The 12,675-nt window shown below is 46.0% G+C and overlaps 1 protein-coding gene across 1 annotated transcript in view; it reads right to left on the minus strand.

The window, feature by feature from the left end:
• Window positions 1-12,675, minus strand: part of Fbn3 (fibrillin 3) — an 87,918-nt gene that overhangs the window by 28,265 nt on the left and 46,978 nt on the right. Inside the window, 9 exon segments of the mRNA XM_008824159.1 lie at window positions 16-139; window positions 801-929; window positions 2,283-2,399; window positions 2,910-3,035; window positions 3,343-3,468; window positions 4,036-4,161; window positions 7,117-7,188; window positions 8,717-8,866; window positions 9,692-9,817. Coding sequence (XP_008822381.1) covers window positions 16-139; window positions 801-929; window positions 2,283-2,399; window positions 2,910-3,035; window positions 3,343-3,468; window positions 4,036-4,161; window positions 7,117-7,188; window positions 8,717-8,866; window positions 9,692-9,817 — 1,096 coding nt within the window.

The raw sequence follows: 12,675 nt of genomic DNA on the forward strand, positions 1-12,675 counted from the left end.
TATGAGGTTGAATACTTACCAATGCAATGTTTAGCCTGCACCTGGAAGCTATGGGGGCAGATGCGGCAGAAGGAACCCTCAAGGTTTTGGCAGGTGCCTGGCAGGCAGGTTCCTGCAAGGCTGAGACACTCATTGATGTCTGTGGAGGGAAAATGAGGGGAATCCTAGTGCTAGAGAGGAGGTACAGGGCTTCCCCAGGTTTTTGCCCAATACCTGCAAGTGACTGAGGGGATGAGCCCTTCTAGGGGCAGCTTTGGAGCCAAGGAAAATGCTGACTCAAGAAAACAGGGGTATCAGAGGAAGGAAGGGTATCTGGCCTTGGTGGGGTTACAGGTGGAGTCATAGTGGACAGAGTGACAGAGGGAGCAAGATTTGTAATGCCAAACCACTTGCAGATTCCCTCCAAGATCTCTGTGCCAACCATTCAGCACATCTATTTGTTATTTTATAAAATTCTTGTTTCAAGACAGCCTCACCCTAAACCATAGGTAGTTCTTGCTTTTAATACCTTAAAAATGTACAGATATTAAATGGAACTATGCTCATTCAAAAGTACCAACTACTGAGCACAGTGGCACATGCCATTAGTCCTGGCACTCAGGAGGCAGAGGAAAGTGGGTCTCTGTGAAATTGAGGCCAGCCTGGTCTACATAGTGAGTTCCAGGCCAGCTGGGGCTACAGTGAGACCTATTTCAAACAAACAAACAAACAAACAAACAACAAACAACAAACACAAAACAATAGTAGTGCCAACTGCAGGTATATGAGGAAGAGGGCCCAGAGCAGAGGGAGCAACTCACCCACACAGTTCTTCCCATTGGCGGTGAGCTCAAACCCATCTTGGCAAAAACAGTGGAAGGAGCCAGCTGTGTTGAAGCACTGGCCAAATTGACACACTTGCCCCGCCAAGATGGTACACTCATCAACATCTGTAGAGGGGAGATGACAGATGGCCACCACAGAGCCCAAAGGGGATTGGGCCTTCCTTGCATTTCTGTTCACAACTAAGTTGAGTTGATGGCTCGACTTTAACTCATTAAGGACTCACATAAATCCTGTATATTAAGCTCCTTATCATCCTGTGAAGTAGGTGTTATCATATTCTAACATAAAATCATGTAATGCTGTGAATTTGTCACTAAGTACTCTCTTAGTTGCATCCCACACATTTAGATTTATGTTTCCATTTTCATTTAATTAAAATATTTTCTAAATCTGGGCATGGTGGCACACACCTTTAATCCCAGCACTCAAGAGGTAGAGGCACGAGGATCTCTGTGAATTTGAGGCCAGCCAGGATCTCCCTGTAGCCCCAGCTGGAACTGGGGCTTGCCTGGGAGATCTGGGCCTGGGCTGGCCTCCATCTCACAGATAGCTATCTGCCTCTCCATCCTGAGTGCATGCCCAGGCAGGCCCAGCTTTCTGTTCCTTTTTCTAACCACTGTCCTCAGTTCTTTGCCAGAGGATCCAAGAACCTGTATCCTGGTAGAAGAGCATCAGCTCCCACAAGTTGTCCTCTGACCTCCACAGGCACACCATGGCATACACACACACACACACACACACACACACACACAGAGTGTTTTTAGGGTGCTCTGGTGAGTGCCTCAAGACTCAGGTCTGCACCTATAACAACAGAGCCACTTAAAAAAATCTGGGGCTGAAGAGATGGCTCATTAGTTAGGAGCACTTTTTGCTCTTGCAGAGACCAGCGTTCAGTTCCCAGCACCCACATGGCAGCTAACAACTGTCCATAACTCCAGTTCCAGGGGACCTGATGCCATTTTTTGACTATGGGCCAGTGCACTTACATACATGCAGGCAAAACACTCACACACATAAAATAAAAATAACTCCAGTTCCAGGGGATCTGACAGCCTCTTTTGTCCTCCGTGGGCATTGCACAACACAGGTGCACTTACCTACATGCAGGCAATACACACATACATATAAAATAATAAATAAAAGTATTTTAAAAATCCTTTAAAAATCTATTCTTTTAAATTACACTTTCTCTCTCTCTCTCTCTCTCTCTCTCTCTCTCTCTCTCTCTCTCTCTCTCTCTCTCTCTCTGTATGTGTGTATGCCATGGTGTGCATGGTGTGCCTGTGGAGGTCAGAGGACAACTTGTGGGAGTTGATTCTCTCCTTCCACTATGTGGGACCCAGGTATCAACATCATCAGGCTTGGTGGTAAGTGCCTTCACCTGCTGAGCCATCTCACTGACTTTAGGGCCACTTTTTAGAGAGGGACGCTAAAGCTTGGCTTCCCTGCCCCCTCACCTGCACAGTCCCTGTTGTGTGTTGCTACAAAGCCAGGGAAGCACAGGCAGATGTAGGAGCCAATGATGTTCCTGCAGTTCCCGTTTCCACACAGTTGCTGGTCACACTCATCAAGGCCTAACAGAGCAGAACTTATGAGTTCACTAGACTTGCCCAAGGCCCTTGGTTAGCACAGTGGTGGTAGAGGTGATTCTGGTGGTGGTGATGGGGTGGTGGTGGTAGTGATGATGATGGTGAGGATGGTGGTGGTGGTGATGGGGTGGTGATGGTGATAGAGTGATGATGTTGGGAGTGGTGGTGGTGATGGTGATAATAGGGGCAGTCGTGGGGGTGACAAAAACTGGCTAGACCCAGCCTTCTTTCTCTACATATAACTCTGCTCAGTTGACTGGGGAGTGACCCCTAGAAGAGATGACTAGGAAGTACCATTGATGGCTCCCATTTGACAGATGGGAGGTATGTGGAGGACAACACAGCCCCAGACCCCCAAGACCTTTGTGTCTGGGTTCCAACTTGGTTGTGTATATGTGTGAACAGGATAGATGAATCATCAACTCAGGGGAGGGATGAAGAGGATAACATGCTGAGAGCCTGGCCTGAGAGGAGGAAGTATAAAGTGGTTCTCACCCAGATACAGGGTTGGGTCAGCTGAGGCTCAGAAATCATGGTGACAGAGACAAACGTAGCTGTCCTCAGTGTCTACACAGTCACCGTGATTACAGACATTTGGGATGCTCTGACACTTGTTCCATCCTGAGGGGTGTAGGCAATGAGGCAGTGTTTCCTTGAGCTTCCCATTATGCAATATGTGTGTGGCAGGAGGTAGAGCCCCCATTCATGCTCCCATTGAGAACCTCAAGCTGCCAACATCACACCCAGTTACCACCCATCACATCTTTTTTCACCCTTCCCACAGTGCTACTGATGGAAGCTCTCAGCTTGTCTTCTAGCTCAGAGTCATGTGCTACCTGTTTTGCAGGACACAAAATCTGACACCCTCATGTCCCTTCCCTTTGCTCTGCTTTAGTCTGATCTGTGGCTCCTGCAGGATTCTACTCACCCATGCAGGCTCCACTGGGGGTCAGCTTGAACCCTCGGGCACACTCGCATCAGTAACTTCCAGGGATGTTGATGCAGTCTACATTCCTCTGGCAGGGGATCTCTTGGTTTGCACACTCATCCACATCTTGGGAATCCCGGGAATGGGTTAGGGGTAAAAGAGAAGCCCACCTTGACAGAACCCCAAACCTGCCTTTGGAGCCTTCTGGAAATAACCAGAATCAAGGTGAAGGTGGTTATACTGGATGGAGACCCTTGGGAAGACATCAGTACCATTATATATATAGGGAGACTGAGGCTCATAGAGATTGTATATGGCATGTTCACCTTGTACGGTGTGTGTGAGAAAGAAAGGAGTGGGAAAGGAAAAGAGGGAGGGAGGGAGTAGGGTAGGGTGGAGAATGAGAATATATGCCATTGTAACCCTGGGGACAGTGTGTGTATGTGTGTTAGGGAAAGACAGAGAGAGAGAGAGAGAGAGAGAGAGAGAGAGAGAGAGAGAGAGAGAGGTCCCACTCCAACCCTAGGGCTGAGGACAGCATGCATATATGTGTGTCAGACAGATAGAGAGACAGACACAAAGAGAGATAAACAGACAGACACAGACAGTGAAAGAGAGAGGATCTGTGTCTACTCAGAGTTGGAGACGGTATGTGTGTGTGTGTGTGTGTGTGTGTGTGTGTGTGCATTGCACCTTCACAGGCCAGCAGGTTGCTATTGTAGTCGAAGCCCATGGGGCAGTTGCAATAGAAGTTCCCAATCTGGTTGATGCAGACGCCATGGGCACAGATGGCCGGAATCTCCCTGCACTCATCAATATCTGGGGGATTGGATGGGAACATAAGCCATCAGAGACAGCCCAGCCTCAGGGACCTTCTGGGTACTCTGTCCTTGCAGTCTGAGAGAAGATACAGGCAGAATGGCATGTGCTACACAAGTCCTGCTGTATTCACTCAGAAAGAGGTTAGGATGTGGAAGAAGAGGTGAGAGAAAGAAGTAGTCTTAATTAAAAAAGGGCTGTTAGGGCTGCAATATAGCTTAGAGGTAGAGTGCTCACCAGGCATGTGCAAGACCCCTTGGGTTCTATCTCCAGCACTACAAAACAGCGCGCACACACACACACACACACACACACACACACACAGAGTCACACAGTCACACACACACCACTCCCACAAGGGGTTGAAGATGTGCTTGTATGTCATGTAGGAAGTCCTGGATTTCCACCTCGAGCACTGTAAAATCTAAGCATGGCAGTGCATATCTATACTCCCAGCACTCAGGACATTGAGGCAGGAGAACTGGAAGTTGAAGTCATCCTTGGCTGCGTAGCAAGTTGGAGGCTGGCCTCTACTACAAATGAGACTCTGTCTTAAAAAACCACCAATCAACCAAACCAAAAAAATCCAACCAACCAACTAATCAAAGAAAAATACAAATTGTATCTAGAACTGGGCATTGGACTACCTGCCTGTAAGCCCAGCATTCAGGAAGCTGAGGCAGCAGGACCATGGGTTCACCATCAGCCTGGGCTACATAGTGGAACTTCACTTTTAAAAAAACAAAAAAAAAAAAACAAAAAAGTCCTGAACAAGCTGGGTGTGATGGCTCATATCTATGATCCTAGCACTTGAGAGGCTGAGGCAGGAAGATTATAGAGACTTTGAGGTCAGCCTGGGCTACATGGTGAGTTCCATGCAAGTCTGTGCTACAAAGCGAGACTGTCTTACAAAAACCCGCTTTCCTTCCCCCAAGCACCCCGCAAAGACTCTCCATCTAAGGCTCAGGGAACACTGTGGAAGGTGGGGGGAATAAGATCCAGAAGATGGGGCAGAGGGCTGTAAAATGCTGACTTCTGGACATGACATGGCTGTTGCACAGCTCACAGAAGCTGTGGTTGCCTGCACAAGACCTACACAAGATCAAGCCAATCAAAATTCCAGCAAGGATAGGGAGGAGCCCAGAGGCCCCACCCTTGGAGGAGGAGCTACTCACTGTTGATGGCTGATGAGGGAGGAAGGATCACTCTTTTTGGGGGACATCCCTAGTAGGTTGCCCACACCCCAGTGGATGGTCCCACACCTATGTACACATAGGCGGCACTAACTGGACTCAGGGGTATGCTGGATAGCTTCAGTTATCAGCTTCACACACCTGGATAGAGGGAACCTCAAATGAAGAATTTCATCTATTGGATTGGCTTGTGGGGCATCTTCTTGATTGTTGAGTGATGTGGGAGGGCCCAGCCCACTGTGGGTGATACCATCCCTGGGCAAGTGGTCCTGGGTTGTATAAGAAAGTAGGCTGTGCACAGGCCAGAGGAGCAAGCCAGTAAGCAGTATTCCTCCATGGTCTGTGCTCTAGGTTCCTGCCCTGAGTTCCTGCCTTGGCTTCCCTCAGTGATGAACTGTGATGTGGGAGATGTAAGATAAAATAAACCTTTTCCTCCTGAAGTTGGTTTTGGTCAGTGTTTTTATCTCAGCAATGAAGACACAAAATAGAACAGGGGATTATTAACAACAACAACAACAACAACAACAACAAAGAAAGACACATGTTGGGAGGGAGATAGAATGGAGGCACTAAGAGGAGTTTGAAGGAGGTAGTGGTGGATGGATAGGGTCAAAATACATTGTAAAATGTGTGAAATTTTTCGAAGAAAATATGCTATTAAAAAAATCAGGAACCTGTATTTTTCACTGTAAATAACTTAAAACTCAAAGGTAAAAAACTGGGCTGGATAGATGGCTCAGTGGTTTAGAGCATGTGCTATTGTTGTAGAGACTTGGGTTCAGCTCCCAGCAACCATATCAAGTGGCTCACAGCCACCTGTGACTCTCGTTCCTGGGGGATCCAACACCTCTGGCTTCTACAGGGACCTGCACTTATGTGCACACACAGACACATACATATATACATAATTAAAAATAAAAATGAATAATTAAATAATTTTTAAAAAGGAAAATACAAAAAGGAAGTATTGGGGCTATGCTTTTTAAAACATACTTTATTTTATTATTTTCATTTTATTTTATGCATATGAGTGTATTGCTTGCATGCATGTAAGTGCACCCATGTCCTGCAATGCCCTTGGAGGTCAGAAGATGGCATCACTGGGTGCTGGGAACCGAACTTGGGTCTGCAAAGGCAGCTGGTGCTCTTAACCACTGAGCCATCTCTCCAGCCCCCAAGATTCTTTTTTAAAAGAAATATTTATTTACTTTCCAATTATGTGTGGATCTGGTGTCATGGCTCAGTGGTTAAGAGCACTGGCTGCTCTTGCAGAGGACCCAAGTTTGGTTCCCAGCACCCATATGGCAGCTAACAACTGTTTGTAACCCCAGTTCCAGGGGGGATTTGATGCCTTCTTCTGACTTCCATAGGCATTGAACACACACAGTGTACTTATATACATGCAGGCAAAACACACACATAAAATAAAAAGTTTTAAAAATTACGTGCCTGTGTGGGTTTGTGTCTATGGCTGTAGTTGCCTATGGAAGTCAGAAGAGGGTGTCAGATCCCCTGGAGCTAGAGTTACAGGTGGTTGTGATCCACCTGACTTGGGTGTTGGGAACTGAATTCAGGTTCTTTGGAAGATCAGTCCATGTTTTTAACTACTGAGCCATCTCTCCAGCTCTGGGAAAGACTCTTAAGGGAGCTGGCACCACAGAGAGAATGAGGAGGGAAAACGAAAAGGAAAGAGCCATTTGGGAGAGGGAGCTAGGTGGGAGGGAGCTCAGGTATGTTAGCAGAGGGTTAAGCATCTGCTTACCAACGGGTTTTCCTGTATGGACATTAATGACAAAGCTGGGGACTTGGTTCCCACAAAGGACCTGGTACTCAGCTGGGCAGAGGAGAACAGAGCTGAAGATCACATCATCCACCTGAGAAGTTCCTCTTCACCTCCATAGCCCAGCTCTCACCTGGTCTCCCACCTTCTTCCTGCACTCTGGTTGAATCCTTGTGTTCAAGGCTACCCTAAGTCTATGCAGGATTGTGTTCCAACACACAGATGGGAGACCTCCCCATGTCTTCCTTTGGTGAGCAACACCAATAGTGCCTGTTGCCTTTGTTAAAGAAGACAAAGACGATGAAGAAGATGATTAGAGAACCAGGGAGGTGGTTCAATTGGTAAAGTGCTTGCTTTGCAAGCATGAGGATCTGAGTTCAATTCCCAGAACCCATGTTTGAAAAAAAAAAAAGCTGAGTGGGCCCGGAAAGATTGCTCAGCAGTTAAGAGCACTTGCTGTTTTGCAGAGGATCTGGGTTTGGTTCCAACCACCACATAGAAGCTAAGAACCATCCTTAACTCCAGTTCCAGGGAATCAGATGCCTTCTTTTGGGATCCATAGGCATCACACACATGGGTGCACTTATATACATGCAGGCAAAACACTCATACACACAAAATAACAATAAAAAAGCCAGATGTAGTGGTGCCTGCTTTTAATCCTAGCATTGGTGAGGCAGAGACAGATGGATCCTTAGAGTTTGCTGGCCAGCCTGCCTAGCTAAAAAATGGTGAGGAAATAGTGAGCTCTCAAAAAATAAGGTGGAGAAATGATTTAGGAAGATACCCTGATGTCAACTTCCAGCCTCCACACATGGATGTACTAGCAAGCACACTCCCCTGCCACATGCATATAACACACACACACACACACACACACACACACACACACAGCAGATTAGTTTAGAAGCCCTGAGTGTACCCTGTCCTGGGAAGATCCAGGCTGAGAAGGAGGAAGGGAAGTGCACTGTGATGATTAGTTTTAATTGCCAACTTGACATAATCTAGAATCACCTGGAAAGAGAGTCTCAGTAAGGGATGATCTAGATCAGGTTGGCCTGTGGGCATGTCTGTAGGAGGATTGTCTTGATTTCACTATGGGTGGCACCATTTCCTGGGCCTGGGCCCTGGATTATATGAGTGGAAAAAGCTGGAGCTATGGCTCAGCAGGTAAGAGCATTGGTTGCTCTTGCAGAGGACCAGGGTTCAGTTCCCAGAACCCACATAACAACCATCTGTCACTCTAGTTTCAGGGGATCTGATGCTTTCTTCTGGCCTCCATGGGTATTGCACATACAGGGTGAACTTATATACATGTAAGCAAAACACTCAAACAGAATATTAAAATAAATAAATATTTTAAGAAAAGGATTGGAGAAAGCGAGCTGAACACAAGCATGCATGCATCCGTTCATTGTTCTCTGCCTTTGACTGTGGGTGTGATCAGCTGCTTCCAGCTCCTGTCTGCCATGATGGACTGAAACCTGGAATTGTGAGTTAAAATAAACCCTTTCTCCCCCAGGTTGCTTTGTCAAGCTATTTTATCACAGTAACAGGAAATGAAATGAAGACAGTCACTCACAGCTGGCAGGGGTGGGACAGGCTTCATAGGGTCTATTCCAGGCCTGGCCAATGTTGTAGGAACAGCAGTATATCTTCTGGGTCATGTTGAAGGTCAGTTCATTCCTACATGTGCCATTATAATGCCAGAATCATGTGCTCTTTCTCATGTCTGCGGTTGAAGGGAGGGACAAAGAATGTTGGACTTCAGGCTGGTGAGATGGCTCAGCAGGCAAAGGAGCTTGCTGCCAAGCCTGAAGACCTGAGTATGATCCCCCAGGATCGACATAGTGGAAGGAGAGAATCAACTCCTGCAAGTTGTCCTCTGACCTCCACGCATGTGCCACACAAATGCATGCAGCCCCCCACTTCCCATGCATTAAATGAATGAAATGTAACAATAAAGAATGTAGGAATGGGAGTCTGGAGGGATGGCTTATGGATTAAGAGCACTGGCTGCTCTTGCAGAGGACCTGGGTTCGGTTCCCAGCACCCACATGGCAGCTAACAACCATTGGTAACCCCAGTCACAGGGTTTCTGATGCCCTCTTCTGGCCTACATGGGCATTGCACACCTGTGGTGCACTTACATACATGCAAGCAAAACACTCATACATACAAAATAAAAATAATTGATTTGGTAATGTGTCTAAGTCAGAGGAAGAGAGTGCAGAACCAATGGAGAACTTATCCATGGATTCATTTCAATATCATTAGCTTGATGTCTTTTGCCTAAAACACTTGAGGGTGCCATTTATAGTTTAGTCTCTGTCAAGCAGTATATAACCTGGGCAACTATTTATAGCTGTGTTGGGCTCTTAAGCCCAATGTCACATATCAATACTTCAAACATTCTCACCTGTCCTCTCTTTCTTCTTCCAAACATACCTCTCTTGGCATTCTTCCAAGGTTTAGAAGCCCAGACAGTTCCACTCATATGCATGTACTGCTATACCAACTGCCAGTTGTGTACCCCCCAAGGCATCACAGTTCCTACCCACACAGTTGTTGGCACTGCTACGCTGCATGTAATCTGCAGGGCAGACACAGGTGTATTTTCTCAGAGTGTTGTAGCATGTGCCAGGGCCACAGATGCCTGGGTTGGTAGAACATTCATCGATATCTGCAGGGGATGGAAGGGTTGTGGGGCACTGAGAATTTTTAGTACTTGTCTGAGTGACTCCATATCCCAAGCTCAATGAAGTCCCTTCATTACTGGTCTCAGTTTGGTTTCACCAGTTTACAAATTATACAGATATTTGGGCCAACAAGATGGCTCAGTAGATAAATGCTTGCCAAATAAGCATGAAGATCTGAGCTCTAATTCCCAGAACCCATGTAAAACCTGGATGCAGTGCCAGATGTAGTGGTGCATACCTTTAATCCCAGCACTCTGGAGATAGAGGCAGGCAGATCTCGGTGAGATTGAGGCCAGCCTGGTGTACATAATGAGTCCCAGGCCAGTTAGGGCTACAAGGAGATGGTGTCTCAACAAACAAAACAAAACAAAACAAACAAACAAGCAAAAAAGCTGGCTGCAGTAGCACACATGTGTAATTCCAGTAATCCTATGACAAGACAGGGTGCAGAGACAGGAGCATCTAGAAGCTCGTAGCCACTAGAATAATGTACACAGGAGCAAATGAGACCCTGCCTCAAACAAGGTGGAGGGACCAATGCTGGAGGCTGTCCTGTAACCTCCACACGCATGCTGTGGCATGAGCACCCCCCAAATACTCACACTTTCCCCCCATGTTTCTTTTGTGTGAAGATATATTTTGTTTGGAGACAAGGTCTCCTTGTAGCCCCAGATGGCCTGGAACTCCCTGTGTAGACCAGGCTGGTCTCCATCTAACAGAGATCCATCTGCTCTGCCTCTGGAGTGCTGGGTTTAAAAGCTGTCATCACAGCATGCAGCTTGTGTTAGGACATTTTATCACAACGCAAATGAAGATAGAACTCATAATGAGAGACAAGATGTGAGTAACTAAAACCAGAAAGTGAGAGCAGAACTTTCAATACAGGAACAAAAAGATGGTATGACAATAGCATGATTAACTGTTGCCAAAATAGTAGATGAACTAGAGCAAATGAAGACATTTCTAGAAGAAAACACAAAGAAGGGGTAGAAAGATGGCTCAGCAGTTAAGAGAGAGTACTGCTCTTGCAGAGGATATGAGTTTGGCTCTCAGCATCCATGTTGGGCAGCTCACAATGCAAATCGAGGCTAGCCTGCTCTACATAGTGAGTTTGAGGTCAGGTGGGGCTACAGGAGACCCTGTCTCAAACCAACCAACCAACCGACCTTCTGACCAACCGACCGACCAACCAACCAACCAACCAACCAACCAACCAACCAACCAACACAAAAACAAAAAAGGAAACTACAGAACAATATCCATTATGAAGATAAATGTAAATATCTTCAATAAATAGTAGTAAACTAGGGGTTGGAAGTGGGGCTCAGCAGTAGTGCACTTACATATGTGCACACACAGCACTCCTCCACATAAAATAAAAATAAGCAAACACGATGTGGGGCTGGATAGATGGCTCAGTGATTAAGAGCACTTGCTGCTTTGCAGAGGACCAGACCCTGGTTCCCAGCACCCATATTGGGTGGCTCACAAATGCCTGTAACTCAAGTTTCAGTGGAGTCTGAGGCCCTCTTCTGGCCTCCATGGGAACCTACACATGCTCATACAGTCACACATACACATCAACAAAAATAGAACTCTTTTTTAGAAAGCTGATTTACCCTTTTGTTACTGCTGCTGATTCTTTCACTGACATAAGAATCAGTGTTTCTGGATTTTCATCACTAAGGACCATCAGCTCTCCAAAAATCCTCCAGGCTTTCACTGCTAGATTGGGACTGTCAAAGTACCCAGCCTCATAGACTGAGCAGCTACCAGAGTCTCAGCCTCTCTGGTGTGAGAAACACACTGTGGGACTACTCTGACTGCTGAAGCCCCACTCAGCCACAAGGACCAAGCAGTGACGGGATTCTCAGCCTCTTAGAGGTGAGACACCTGTTGTTACTATTTCAACATAAGTTGATCTAATAAATCATATTAAGTATATGTAATAACTAATATATTCTATTGATTTTGTTCCTTTAGAGAACCCTGACTAATACAATGACTAAGTGAGATTTATCTAGGTATTCAAGGGTGGTTTAAACATGAAAATCATCAATGAAATATATACATTAACAACCGTGTTCTGACAAGAAGGTAAAACGGTATAGTCACTGTGCAACCAATGTCATGAACCAGAAACAAAAGTGGAGACATTACCAACAAACTTAGAAGGCTGAACATCTGTGGGATACAATTGTTATGCTGATTACTATGCCCTGCTGAAGGTAGGTGCTCAGTTAACAGTTAGTGGAAAAAAAAAGGATGGGTGGAAGAAAAATGGATGGATGGATAAATGAATGGATGGATGGATATGACTGGTGGATGGATGAATTGATAAATGAGTGGGTAGGTAGATGGATGGATGGATGAATGAATGAGTGGGTAAGTGTATGGATGATATACAGATAAATGGATAAATGGATAGAGGAGGGTAAGTAGATATGGGTAGTTTGAGTCAATGGAGGAATGGACAGAAGTTTGAAGGTGGATGGATAGATGGATGGGGAATGGATGGGGCAAATGAATGGATGGGAAGATGGGTGGATGGGTGGATGAATGGAAAAATGAATAGGTAAGTGGATGTTGGATGTATTGATGAGTGGGTGAATAGATAGATGAATGGATAAATGAAGATGAGTGGAGAAAGAATGGATGGATGAGTATATGGATGGATGGACAAATGGATGGTGGTTGTCTGACTGCTATACTGCATCAAAGAGTTCAGGCTCAAGCTTGCCCCCATGACTTACTAGCTGGAGCTTCTGGAAAAGTCATTTTACTTTCACATCCTAAACATGGGATATGATAGGAACACCTCCCTCATGAGTTGTTGCAATGA

The sequence above is a fragment of the Nannospalax galili genome, unplaced genomic scaffold (genome assembly GCF_000622305.1).
Source record: "Nannospalax galili isolate Female #2095 unplaced genomic scaffold, S.galili_v1.0 scaffold1009, whole genome shotgun sequence".
NCBI lineage: Eukaryota > Metazoa > Chordata > Mammalia > Rodentia > Spalacidae > Nannospalax > Nannospalax galili.